Source organism: Cheilinus undulatus, linkage group 15, assembly GCF_018320785.1.
Source record: "Cheilinus undulatus linkage group 15, ASM1832078v1, whole genome shotgun sequence".
Taxonomy (NCBI): domain Eukaryota; kingdom Metazoa; phylum Chordata; class Actinopteri; order Labriformes; family Labridae; genus Cheilinus; species Cheilinus undulatus.
In genome coordinates, this window is record NC_054879.1 from 37,046,255 (window position 1) to 37,060,901 (window position 14,647).

At 35.4% G+C, this 14,647-nt stretch overlaps 1 protein-coding gene across 1 annotated transcript; it reads left to right on the forward strand.

Annotated features, from left to right (window-relative positions):
- The first annotated feature begins 1,947 nt into the window (after positions 1 to 1,947).
- Positions 1,948 to 14,520, forward strand: LOC121522335 (T-cell surface glycoprotein CD3 zeta chain-like). The gene is made up of 7 exons (XM_041806566.1): positions 1,948 to 2,058; positions 11,236 to 11,327; positions 11,775 to 11,810; positions 11,922 to 11,945; positions 12,028 to 12,087; positions 12,174 to 12,203; positions 12,463 to 14,520. Exons 1-7 carry the CDS (start codon positions 2,049 to 2,051, stop codon positions 12,544 to 12,546), a joined length of 336 nt encoding a protein of 111 aa, XP_041662500.1. The 5' UTR covers positions 1,948 to 2,048; the 3' UTR covers positions 12,547 to 14,520.
- The last annotated feature ends 127 nt before the right edge of the window (positions 14,521 to 14,647 follow it).

The window sequence follows — 14,647 nt, forward strand, 5'->3', positions numbered from 1 at the left end:
ACTAAGCATGGCCTGCAGAGAAAACTCAGCTTGGCTGTTTATCTTCACTCTCTTTGTTTGGGCTGATCAAAAAGCACCTGACTGTCTGTGACGCTTGGAATGCAGATTTACCAGTAAAACAAATTCTCACCTCGACATTACGGTAAATTGTCAAGAGTCCAGCTGACCTTGCCAACCATACATGTTGGTTTAACTTACAGAACCAAACAGAATCACATCAACTGCAAAAGGAGGAAGCACACACAGGCCAAAGGATGTCCCTGCTAACTGGCTATTACTATACTGAACCACAGACTCCATATATAACACAGACGCGTCTCAGTGACATCACACATTGCTACCTGAGGCAGAGTTCTGAAGCACAATGATGGTGGTCACCATACTGGAACCTGGTAACAGGCAAAGAGATCCAAGAGAGTCTGGCTGCAGATCATTCATCTTTGACGGCTACTCTCACAGACCGGTCATCTGAGACACCAAATATCTAAGGATGGACTCGTGCTAAAACTTTCAAAATAAAATCTGATTAAACTTTAGGGTTAGAGTAGGGGTTGAGATAAGGGTTAAGATACAAAAACCTTAAAAAAAATCTGATAACAGTAGGAAACAGGAAACAGTCTGCTTACAGGAAAATAACTTGTCCTCCATGAAAACATTTTAATCTAGCAAACAGCTTACATTAGCTTCGTAAGCTACATAGATGATGTAGCTACATAACTAAAATAGCTAAGCTAACAAAGCAACTACACAAGATACATATCTACATAATCTAAGTGGCTAAGTTACATTTAAATTTGCTAAAGCTCAAGACAGTGGAGCTAATGCAGCTATAGATAACTGACCAATGTAGCTTATGTAGCTAATGTAGCTAACATGGGTACCATAACTAAAGTTAGGCTCACAAAGTGGCCATGTAAGGTAGGTATGTTATCAGCGTAGCTACTTTAACTTTAGCTATGTTTGCTAAAGCTCATGTTGCTAAAGCTAACTTAGTTACACAGGCTTATCTAGTAACCTTAATTACTTAGCTGGCATAGCCAAGTTAGCTTTAGCTAGGGCTAATGAGGCTAAAGTTAGCCATAGTTCCTTTAAATTCTTCAAAATGGGTCCTATACATAAAGCTCACTAGCTAAAGCTCACGTAAATGAAGCTAATGCAGCTATAGATAACTGACCAATGTAGCTTACATAGCTAATGTAGCTAACATGGGTACCATAACTAAAGTTAGGCTCAAAAAGTGGCTATGCAAGGTAGGTATGTTATCAATGTAGCTACTTTAACTTTAGCTATGTTTGCTAAAGCTCACGTTGCTAAAGCTAACTTAGCTACACAGGCTTATCTAGTATTAATTACTTGGCTGGCATAGCCAAGTTAGCTTTAGCTAAGGCTAATGAGGCTAAAACTATCCACCATTCCTTTAAATTCTTCAAAATGGGTCCTATACTTAGTTTAATCCCAAATTAGACCTCTGACCTTTTCCTCTGTTTTAGCCATGAAATGTTGCTTAGTCAGTCGTCAGCCTCCTGGCAAACAAACAGCTACAATGAATTCATTTTTCACCTTGTTTATCGCACTGTTAGCATGCACAAAACTGTACAGAAATAATCAACCTTACATCTGATAGTCTTATTTGCTTATGGGCCTAAGATAGAGGCATCAGAATTAGCTCAAGTCTTTTAATAAGTAGCTAAAAACTCCTCACAGGATTTTTAAAATTGTGACAGTTGACAAAGAAGAGTAATCAGAAGTCAGTGCCTTCTGTTTTTGACCCTTTAAATCTAAGAAAAGCCGAGTCTTTCTGCTGGTTATGTAATCCAGAAGTGTGTCAGAGGAAGAAATGCTGATACACCTGGAGGAAACATTTTGTCAGTTTTAGGGAGGGGGCGGGTGGAAGGATGTACGAAGCTTCAGGTTCAAACAAGCAGCATTTGAGTCCACTGTCATGTAGTCAGTTCAGCCACTTCCTCTGATCAGACTCAGAGTGAGGAGGAAAGTAGAAAGTGAGCCAACGACTGAGATCAAGTTTCAACTGAGAGAACGTCAAAGACATGGAAGTGGGTAAGTCATGCAAAAATTACTTTATTTTTTTGACAAGAAAAAAAAAAAAAAAGCTGAGATGTAAAACAATAAATTTCATGTATTAAACAAGTATTTTGGAGAGAGTTTCAGGCTTTAAAACTAAACTGGATTACTTTTTAATTCACACCCATAAAAGGAAATCTGAACAATTCTTGATAACAGAGGCCTCTTTTGTTTGAGGGAACATGCAGCACTTTGAGTTAATCCAAATCACTAACCTTTATTTTTGTTTCCAAGGACTAAAGTCTGGTGAAATAAGATCTATAAGGAGATTTAACTTTTAATTCATGTCTTGAAGTTTCCGCATAGAGAAAAAGAACAGGAGAGACTGCTAAGGTGGAGGAAATGTATAAGATTAGGGAAAAAACAAAGCTATTTGTGGCTCTAATCAGATTAATTAAGACATGAGCGGTATTTTCCATTCGATCATCAAACACTGGCTTTGTTTAGAGCAGAGGCAACTAAAATGAATGTATAATCCTGCTGGCTGAGCAATAAGAGTGTATAAATGAAAATGTGTTAGAAATTAAAGTATTACTCTTCATATATACACTGTAGAGACTTTGTTTTTCTTATTCTTCATGTTTAACCTTCTAATAGCTGTGACACATCAGTTTGTCTGAATAGATTTAGATAACAGATCATAATACAAAGCAATGGCGACAAAAAAAAAAACATTTATCTTCTGTCATATAGAGATGAGGAAACAAGAAGCAGCATGAACAGTGGCCTCAGAGGTCTAGCTGTAACATCCCCGTGTCTCATGTGTAGAGGCTGTTGTCCTAGAAGTGGGCAGCTCAGGGTTAAATCCAGCCTTTGGCTCCTTTTCCTCGTGTCATTTCCCTTTCTCTCTCACTCCACAGTTTCTGATCATAGCCACTGTTCTGGCTGTGGAGGGCTTTAAAAGCATTCTTGAATCTTAAAAAAATAATATGCATTAATGGAAATATGTTAGAAAATTGGGCGTTAAAGTCTCAGACAGCAGTGAAGGTCAGTTCCTGCTATTTACAGTCAAAGGTCAGATATTAGTCCTACAACACTGAGAGGAGGCCGATGCTGCCAGTGACACAATGTTTCATTATTTTACTGCTTAGATTGTTTTATTCTAACTAGAGTGGCTTGATTCTGACTTTCTGTGGGTGTTTAACAATCTATGTAAAAATGTGATATTCATTTTTAAAAGATATTCAGCATCAGCAAACTCACTCACTGAATAAAGGTCTGCAGGTTTTTTTGTGTTTCTTTTTTGCCATTGCAATGCGAAGACATTTAAAGTCAAAATAATGTTTTTAAAAGGTAAAATATGAGATAGAATACAGAAACCACGATTTTTAACAGTCAAAAATGAGATAAAAGTCAAAATCATGAGTTTTAAAGGTCAAAATATGAGATAAAGTGAAAGTTAGGAGTTGAAATGGTGAGGAAAAATGAGATAAAACTCAAATTTGTGAGTTTTAAAAGTAAAAATCTGAAAAAATTAAAAATCATGTGTTTAAAAGGCAAAAAATGAGATGAAAGTCAACGTTAGAAGTTGATAAGGTTCAAACGTGAGATACAATTCAAAATCATGACTTTTAAAGATCAAAATAAAGTTTAAAATGTCAAATTATGAATCTCAAAGATAAAAATATGAGTTTATGAGATGTAAAGAATAAAATATGAAATAAACGGTCAAAACCATAACTTTAAGTTACAACTGTGAAAAATTGAAAATACAGAGAGAACACAAATTTCTCCTACGTTCCTGACTTTTTATCAAGTTACTTTTACAGTTTTCTTTTTCTAATTTCAATGACTCAGCAAGGATGTTATAAATCATCAAGATTAAGATCAAGATGCCTCATACTGGAGGCAATCTGCAGACCTCATACTGGTGGGCCAGTTATAATTAAAATATGATATGATCTGGTGGGTCGGATATTACTGCAACACTGGCCGGATTTGGCCCCCGGACCTTGAGTTTGACAGCCCTCATTTAAAATATCCTTGTTAAATTATGAAAATCTGAAAAAGTAAAGACTGAAAATAATTAGATTAAAAGTCAGAAAGGTGAGAAAAGCAATTAATGATGTCATTTCATATTTTCAATTTTGCTCCATACAGTTCTGACTTAAACTTATGATTCTGACTTTTCTCATATTTTGACTTTCAAGATTAACAATTTAAAATTACAAGTCACATTTTTACCTTTTAAACTTGTGATTTTGACTTTCTATCTCATGTATTTGCCTTTTGAAAACATTATTTTGACCTTTTGAACTAATGAGTTTGACTTTTTATCTCAGTCTTTGAACCCTAAAACTTATCATTTTGACTTTATTCATCTCAGAATGATTTATTATCAGTGTTATTAATATTTTTTAATCATATTTTGCTAATGGTGAAAATGAGGTTGAAAGTTTAAATGTTGACCTTGCTGGACTCTTAGGCCTAAATTCAAAATCCGTGATTGACTTTCACTCTCCAGGCCTAAACAGTCCGGCTGTCAGGACGTCTCATTGAGGCAAATCTGGCCCCGGACTCAAAATGAGTTTAACACCCCTGCTTTAAGGGAATCTAAAGTATTTCATATCTGCAACATCTCCAAAAGTGCAACTCATGAATTTAAGGGTATCATTTTCTTTTTTTTTTTTTGAAGTGGAAAAAGAGCATTTTTTCCATGTATCCCTATCCGTATGTCTGTTAGTAGAGCTCTGTTTTGTCAATCAGGATTGCTTTAACCCTTTAAGATATTTTGCATTACTGTATAAACGCAACTGTTTGTGCTACTGAAAAAATTCAAATGGTTTGTGAAAGCTGAGAAGTTGTGCTTCACAGCCAACATGTGGTTATTTTGGTAATTCCACCTTTTCTCACGAAAACTCTAACGTCAAATTCCCTTCTTTTGCTTTTCTTCAATTGAAACTGTTAAAAAACTTAACAGATATCGAAAGTTCTATGTACTCCGGAAAAATGGGCAAAAGAATTCACTCACAGGACATTTTCTGGGCCTTTTATAGTTAAAATAAGAAACAAAGAGTCCAGAGGCTCAGGTTAATCAGTGAAAAAACTATTCAACTGGAAAAACAGACAAAACCTATCAATACACCAGTCTTTATTTACTTTCAGAACATAATGCAATCAAAAGGCTCTTAAATTCATCTGAACAATAAGCAGAAGTCCATCAAGCTCACTCCACATCTGCCAGTGAGCCATCGACTATTTAGATATAAGAAACACTGTCATGATGTCATCATATGTGAATGGTAGGGAAGAATGAAGTCTCTTAACATGGTAACTTAAGCACTCAGTCATATTCACAGTGTATTCGGAAAATTTTCAGACCCCTTCACTGCCTGATGCTCCTGTTGTTTAAATTCATTTTTCTCCTATTCGTCTACACTCAGTGCCCCAGAATGACAAAGACGGAGATATCACATTGACATAACCCTTCCCTCTGTATTATGTTAAAACACCTTACAGCCTCGAGTCTTTCTGAATATTAAACAATCTTTACGCACATGGATTGGGGGATTTTCTGCCATTCTTCTTTAAAAATTCAAGCTCAGTCAGGTTGGATGGGGACCGCCATTTTCAGGTCTCTCCAGGGATGCTCTTCAGGGTATAAGTCTGTTCTCTGGCTGGGTCATCCTAGGACATTCACAGAGTTGTCCTGATAAACTCCTGTGTTGTGTTGACTGTGTGCTTAGGATTATTGTCATGTTGGAAGGTGAACCTTCGGTCCAGTCTGAGGTCCTGAGTGTTGCAGAGCAGGTTTTCATATCTCTGTACTTTGCTCCATTCATCTTCCCCTCAACCCTGACCATTCTCCCAGTCCCTGCTGCTGAGAAACACCCCCACAGCATGATGCTGCCACAACCATGTTTCACTGATGGGATGGTTTCAGGCATGTGAGGAGTGATGTTGGTTTCCTCCTGACGTAATGTTTAGAATTCAGGCCAAACATTTCAATCTTGATTCATCAGACATGAGAATCTTGTTTCTTACAGTCTGAGAGTCCTGCAGGTGCTTTTCAGCAAACTCTAAGTAGGCTTTTGTGTGTTTCCCACTGAGTAGCCTGTCTACCAAAGAGCCCAGATCACTGGAGGGCTGCAGTGATGATTGGAACTTTATAGTCCCATCTCTACTCAGGATCTCTGAAGTCAGGCAGAGAGAATACTTATGTCAATGTGAAATTTCAGTTTTTAATTTTTTTAATAAATTCGCAAAACTTTCTAAAATTCTGTTTTTCTTTTTCATGATGGGGTTGACAAGTGAACATCAGCCTGTTTTGTTTTCATAAAGTTTACTGATAATACTGTATATCATACATCACACTCCTTCATTTCTGTGCATCTATAAAAAGTAGTTCAGTGTGTTTGTGTGTAAATCTGTAACATATACCGGATGTCCGTTTAGCAACATAGGATGGAAAAAGTAACCGATAGTGGGGCGTACGTACAATCAGTTGAGTAAGACTCTAGAGACAGGAAATAAGAAAGTGTGTGCTTGCACTCAGAAGTGTATGAAGTGTGTTCCTGTCAGTGTTAGGGGCTCTGGGGTTGTGGCGAGGCTCATTTATCTCGGCTTGTGGTTGGAACAGAAGTCATGTTTTGAAGGAAAGCAGCTTCGATCAGTCTATAACTTCCTTATCGAATCTTTATCATGCCGTGTTGTGCAAGGATGGAAACTTCACCTAAATTTATTTAGACTGATGGGTCAGAGATTAAAAATGTTTGACACTGAAGCTTTTCTGCAAACCTTTTAGTGTTAAGATAGGAAATGATATATACAATTTTGAGAAATGTTGTTGCAATCAAATTTAAATTGAGCTGATATTTTTCATGAAACGGTCAAATGTCTCAGTTTTAACATCTGACATGTTGTTTATCCTCTCTTGTGAATTAAATATGGGTTTATGAGATATGAAAACCATGCATTCTGTTTTTATTTAGTTTTTAAACTGTGTCCCAACTTTTTTAGAATCAGGGTTGTATAACAACATTTAAGGATTTATTTTATATAACATTATACTAAATTTCTTCCAATCAAAAACACTGCATGATGCACGAGGTGGTTGTAGTTCTGATTTATATAATTACAGCCTCATTTCTAAACTTTCTTGTCTCGCCAAAATTCTTAGATCACTCATAAATAAACAGCTGGAATCCTTTCTCCATATTTAGCCCATTCAATCTGGGTTTAGGCCTGAACACAGTTCTATTTCAGCCACCTCCCTGGTTATCACTGAAGTTGTCTCAGCTTTACATAATGAGAAACACTGTGCAGCCTTGTTCCTTGATTTGTCCGAGGCATTTGGCACGGTGGACCACTGAAGTGGTTCCAAAACTACCTCCCTAGCAGCGTGCATTCAATCATCTTTTCTCCAGGTTACAAAGGGAGTACCTCAAGTTTCAGTACTTGAATCAGTGTTATTTAGTATTTATAATCAATGAAATCACCACCTCACCTCATCTTTATGCTGATGACACTACACTATATTCTTTTGAAACACCATTCAAGATGCTACCCTAAATCTACGGCTTTCTTCTATTCTCCTATAAAACCATCTGCAGAAGTTAGAACTGGTTATGAATTGCTCCAAACCTTTTTTCAAATGTAAAGAGTACAGACTACAACAGTGTTCAAATTCAGTCAGTGGATGACATGATAACAGAAAGAGTGCAATCATATAATTCTATGCTATCTGCCTTGATGAAAAACTTTCTTTTAAAATTCACATTGATGTGCTTTTATTCAAACTTAGACAACAACTAGGCTTTCTTTAGAGAAATAAATCTCGCGTCCCTGTTTTTACATGGAAAATAATAACAGAAGCCGTTTTCCTCTCTGGGTTGGATTATGGAGATGTTATTTACAGTCATATAGCCAGTACAACTTTAAAACCTTTGGATGCATGTCTCATTCAGCTCTGAGATTTATTACTGGGGATAGCTATGGGGCTCTACTCTCATGTAACATGGGGAACCACCACTCCCATGGCTACCCTAAAGGTTCCCAAAATTAAGGGTTAAGACAAAGGTTTATGTTGGTCTCAGAGGTCCCAAAAACACGCCTGTGAAGTCTGTTACTAAAGAAACACTCCAGTATTGGATTTTTGCATGTCTAAAAACCCCTCTGTTTCAGCCCTGCTTAGAACGAGCTGTTTCTGAGTCTGTGGCTCTAAATGTCAATGAGCTATCTGGCCCCACCCCTAACTCCGCCCCTCTCAGGAAATGGATGTGGCTTAATGGATGTGGAGAGAAGGGCAGAACTTTCTTCCAAGCATGGAGGGCCAACTGAACCTGGGGGCGGGGCCAACTCCCCACTTGACATCATGAGGGGAAAATCTGAGAATGGCTTGTTTTGGCCACATTTTCTAAAAGGTGGAGAAAGAGAGGGAGGGAATGGATTTTTCTGATTCTTGGGGGGATTGTGGACAGGTCAGGGGTACATATTCTTGCTAGAAAAGCCTGAAAAACTGTATTTTGCATAATATGCACCAAATACCTGGAATTTGCTTCAGAAACATTTTAAACATTTATACCACTGAGACATTTCTGAGTTTTAACTTTAGATCTTATTGACTTCATTTGTCTTTGCTTCAAGTATTTTAATTGTTCAGTACTTTAAACTTTTATTGTTAAGCTGTTGTTGTTTTCTTGTGCTACATTTTATGGCTTGATCTCGAAATGATCCCTCAGTGTGTTTTTCGAGGTCTTCGATGAAATAAATGATGATGATTTCATCTTAAAGATTTAAAAACACTGCTTCTTGAATAATTGAATGATTAAATAATAATGCACAATGCTTCATTATAATTAGTATCAATGAATAAGATTGTATTTATCATGTGTAATTATGGTTATACTTACAGTGCAAAGTAGGTCTGTTTTTCTTTATTTAGAGGAGAAATGGTTGTTATATCTGAACAATATTTAGTCTAACAGAGAGGCTCTAGAAGGCTTATTTATCTCAGAGGTGGTGGATTTTGTAACTTTCAGCAAAAAAAAAAGTATGTGAGGATGTGTGATAAAATCATGTCTTTCTTAAAGAAGATGTTTGGAACACATTTGATCAAAAATCCTGCTGTGTGTCTCTTCAGCCTGTTGAAATATCAAAACATGAAAGAAGATGGTGCCGCTCAGCTCTGATAGCAGGGTTTAGGATAACTACACCACTGGAAATCCTCCACTACATATGAGCAGATGTCTATAGAGAGTTTTGTGTCTTTATGCTTGATGTGGCCTTGTGATGATTTTTGTTTTTAATGAGATTCTCTTTTTCTCAGATATTTTTACACACCTAAAAAATTAAATAATATGAGGCAACCTCTCCTTGGAGATGAAACAGTTGTAACTTATGTTAGGCTATTTTGATAACTGGTTTGATAACATTCATTCAGCTGGGGCGAAAAATTCCAACACTGAAAATGTGGACAGAAGACATGTTGGAAACAGCTGTATGTGAAAAGATGCTTGGAAAACTAAACCAGAGAAAAAGAGGAGACTGTTTCAGTCGTCATGTTTTGGAAGGAAGACTCTGATTCTGTCAAGCTGTGTGACTGTTTCTAATTTATTGTGTCTGTTTCTATCAATGTCTGTTGTGTTTCCTGCCAGTTTTGTTCATTTTTATGGATTTGTTTTATGCCTGTTTCTTCTATCATAAAAATAAATAAAATTGGGATTAAAAAAATTAATTCAGAAAGTAAAAATGCAATCAGTAACAAGGCAATTATAGTTTACTTAAAATAAACACCTGAAACTAAAATGAAAAAAATTCATTTTAGTTTACTAAGTCTAAATAAAACTAATCTTCACAGCAAATAATACTAAGTAAAATTGTATTTAATGCCTAATAAACTAAATAACTAAATATAATGAAATAAAATTAGGGCCAGAATCTCCTTAGTTTAAGTTTTTGACAGCAGCAGACCCACTGACATTTATACCCCAGCCAGTAAAGTGTAAAACTCTGATTTTATTTAAGAGGACTTCACACAACAGGGATTTTAGGTCTTGAGTTGTATTAGGATATAACATTTGAATGAATGAAATGAAAAGTGAAAAGAAGGCTGTTTGAATATGTTTTTAAAAATTATATGATGTTTGTTAAGCCCAGAGAAAGAGCATTGCACAGGGCCCCCCTTAACCGGCTAGCCAAGCAGCAATTGTTGCATCATTTTTACACATATCATTGCATTTAAATGCATTTTGAACCATATTTTCCCATTTATGAACAATATTTTACCATGGTTGAATTCAATTTACTTGCATTAGTTCACACCACTGGACTACAGCATTTGTATTTATCATTCTATTTGATACAAATCTTAGTCTGCTGACTAATTGATTTAGTCGCTTTTGATTAAATTTTCATTCTAGTTACTAAGAAAAAAATAAATAAAAACACACTTTTCATTGCAGGCTTCTGTGCTACACCCATGCACACACACTCACAAGAACGTATGTGGCTGAAACTCCAATGTAGCACTGAACTTTGAGGCCCTATCTTTGTTCACACCCTCTGCCTTTTTATTTTTTAACTTTTTGATCCTTTTGGATGTTTTCTTATATCAATCTTGAAAAAATAAAGTATAAAAAGAAACAAAACTCATAGAAAGCTAAAGAAAAACAAAGCATTTTTACAAAATAAAAACAGAAAAAAACTTGTAAAAACTCAACTGAAAGAAAAAGTTTAAATGAAATACAATAAAAAAAAGAATAATTCAAAAAGGTCTTCAACAAAAAAGGTGTTTCCCTTTAAAATATAGACGTTTAAAATAGTTGTAATGTCACATGCATGGAACAAAGTCACTGGTTATATTTTAATTGATACTTATTATTTTATTTAATTTATTTTGTTTAAAAGCAACATATTCACACAGGTTTACAAGCAGTATAATCCAAAGTTTACATTTGACCTACAATATTTAGTGTTTGTACTCATTATAACTCATAATACTCATTTATTCAATTTAAGTGTTGTTTTTTGTTACATTTTATCCAGATGATTATTCTATTCTTTCTGACTTATACAGATAGATTCTATCTAAATTTATTAAAGTAATCCTTTTATTTTTATATAAAAACACATTTAAGAAAATTAACTTAGTAATTGTTCTCTGTTTCCACCAGCATCTACTAGTACAGTTTAATGTGTTTTGCTCTCTTATAGGACCGCTCTCTGAGCCGATCCTCTGCTACATCCTAGACGGGTTCCTGATTGTTTACTGCACCATCGCCACGGCGTTGTATTTCAGAGAGAAGGTGAGAAACAGCACAGGAAGTACCGGCCTCACACTCACCAAACAGGAAAAGGTTTATTTGATCGACAGAGAGCTGTGTGAAGTATAAGGACAAGAGAAATGTTAGTATCATTACTTTAATCCAGACATTTTCAAGTTCAAGCCTCTTGTGAATTTTTCAATTTTTATTTTTTCACCAAAAGTAAAATAAGATGACTGGGTAGGAATTCTATGTAGGGGTGAAATCTTAACCAATAAACCAATCTTCCATTTTTATTGATCCATGCTTGGTTTTGTTATTAATTCATCTCACTCATAATAATGTTAAACACATTAAAGTCACAAAAACTCACACTGAATAAAGGCTGATCATTTCTGACCTTTTCTCTGAAATGTGTTTAAATATCAATCAGCTTTAATTTAAAGACATAAATATGTATTCAGTTATTAAAACATTGTCTCTTAATAGTTTTCCAGCCTCCCCTACATGCTGATTGAAGCCCCTGTAAGTGTCTTTGTAATTTACACTCATACACTTCATAATGATTAAAGCTTTGTTTAGTGATCCGTCATGTGCATTTAAACCTTCTTTGTGCTTGTCTCACACACTAAACAGGAGGAAAATGGTCGAATATACCAGGTGAGGAGAACTCTCTCATGATGTTGTTATATTTTTCCACTTTGCAGAAACAAATAAGGTGATCTATTTTTTCCTCCTCAAGGAGCTTGAGAGACCGCGGGATGCTGACCCCTACCAGATGCTTGAACCATCAAAGAGAAAAGTAAGTATCTAAAGACTTCTAAAGATCCGTAAAGACTGTTCTAGGATCTAAACTGTCAACAATCGTTTATCTTTTATATTCTCTAGAAAAGAGCAGCGAAGAAAAAGAAACCCAAGGTAAGAAAATACACTCACTAAGATGCCATCTTTGAATCTCATGATTTGTTGCTTTTTCTGTGAAGTTAAAGCAAAACAAAACTGCAGTTCATGATTTCGGTTATGTCTTAAACTGCCGTCCACTTCAGATTAAGTGATCACAAGTTTTGACACCATTACTTGGTTATCCTGATCAGTGATCAATCATTTTAAAATGCCTCACCAGATTACTGCTTGTGTAATCAATACAGAGCCTGAACTTTGTCTCTTACCTCTACAGCCAAGACCAGCTGAGGAGAATGGACAAGACACGTACGAGTCTTTAGTTACTCAAGACCCAGCTCCACCTCTGCCTCCACAGTGATGTCCTGCACAGTTCCTCCCTTTCTTCATATCAACTTAATATGCCTGAGTGTAGGATCATTTTTGTATCCAAAAGTTTGATTAGCAATTTATCACTTCATTAAATTCTAAATTTTATTTTTAAAAACATATGATTAAAACATCAAAAATAAAATAATAAATGCTCTTCTGTTAGCCTCTGTAGACCACATTATACATTAAATCTTTAATGATTTGCATTCAATCATTTCTTTGCTAACAACTGTATGCTAGGATGCTAACATGTTAAGAGTAAAAGGCTGACATTCATTTTCTTTTTTGTGAATCTAAATACTAACGTTTTTAATATTAACCAGAAATAAATAAATACAGAAACAGTGATGTGTTTTAGTAGAATATTTAGTTTCAATTATTACTCTTGGCTCTGTTGAAACACTGTCGTGAGACTTTTTGACTGCTAGCAATAGCTTGCTAGCATGAAGGAGTTTAAAAGGCTGACTTTAATTTTCTATTGTCTAGTCTGTTGCAGGCTAATGATTTTAAGCAAAACAAGATCAATTAAGCTTCCAGTGAGTTACATTTATCTTGACTTTGTTGTAATGCTGTTTGAAGAGCAATTTTTAACTGCTACAGTTTGCTAGCATGCTTACATGATGTGTAAGAAGGGGACATTTGTTTGCCGTTTTTGGTGTGTTTAAATGCTACTTTTTTTGTATTTACCCAAAAATCAATAAATGAAATAAAGATTGATGTGTTTTGGGGCGTTACGTTTCAATTTCTGATCTCGGATCTGTTCAGAGAATTTCTAACTGCTTACAACAACTTGCTAAAATGTAGTAATGTAAGAGGTTGACTTAAATATTCTGTTTAATGTGAAAGCTAGCAAATGTTTTATATATGTGCCTCTTATTAGATAACAGGAACATTGAAGCTTTCAGTGAGGGAGTTTTATTTTTCATCTTGACTTTGTTGTAGCGCTGTTTTAAGTCACTTTGACGGCTAAAACCGTCTGAAGTATGAGAGGTTAACATTAATTTAAGTGTTTAAATGCTACAATTTTTTTGATAATGTCCAAAATTAATAAATACACAAACAGTGAGTTTTAGAAAAGTGTTTAGTTAATATTTTTAAATTTTTTTTTAATTATTTTTAATTGCTTACAACCTATTACCATACTTACATTAGGTCATGTAAAATGTTTGACTTTGATATTATTTTACTGTGTTAGCAATTTCACATTTCTTTTCCACTTACAATACAATACATGGGGTTTTAGTCTGTTCTTTAAACCTGGTTTTGATGTAGCACTGTAGAGCCTTTTTTAACCGCTAACACCAATTTGCTAGCATGCTAACATGCAGGAGAGTAAGAGGTTGACTTTAATTTTCTGTTTTAGTGTGTTGCCAGGTAGACTTTTATATAGCACCAACAAATATAGTAATAGTGGTGTATTTTCAGTAAGGTATTTTCAATTTTTATTTTTGGCTTTATTTGTTATGCTGTTTTGAGAGAACTGAACTGCTTCAACAGCTTGCTCACATGCTAGTATATAGGCATGTTGGAAGTTTGACTTTGATATTCTGTTATCAGTGTGTTAGCAATCTTTTCCTATTTAAAATACAGGAACAATTAATGCTTAAGTCAGGTTTTTAATTCAGTTTTATCCTTTGCTTTTTTGTAGCACTGCGGAGCCAATTTCAACTGCTAACACTGAGTGGTTAGCACGCCAACATGCAGGAATGTAGGAGGTTGAATTTTGTTGTGTTGTGCAGTAGGTGGCTTACAGGGATTATGCTGTATCTAGAACTTCAAAAATAAAGGGACTGTGACATGTTTATCATTGAGGTATTATGTTTCAATTTCTAATCTGAGCTGTGTTTCAGCACTGTTGTAGGAGCCTGTTTTTTTTTAAGATTTTTTTGTGCCTTTATTAGATAGAAGAGGACAGTGGATAGAGTCGGAAACAGGGTCAAGAGTGGGGGAGAGACATGCGGTAAAGGGCCTCAGGCTGGATTCAAACCCAAGCTGACCGCGTACACGGGGAGCGCCTTTAACCACTAGGTCACCTGCTCCCCGTAGGAGCCATTTTTAAGATTTATTTGATGTGGTTATGTTAGTGTGCT

Coding starts and splice junctions, on each gene's coding strand:
- LOC121522335 (XM_041806566.1), top strand. Junction 11,811..11,921: donor ACATGCTGATTGAAGCCCCT/GTAAGTGTCTTT, acceptor CACACTAAACAG/GAGGAAAATGGTCGAATATA. Junction 12,204..12,462: donor CGAAGAAAAAGAAACCCAAG/GTAAGAAAATAC, acceptor TTACCTCTACAG/CCAAGACCAGCTGAGGAGAA.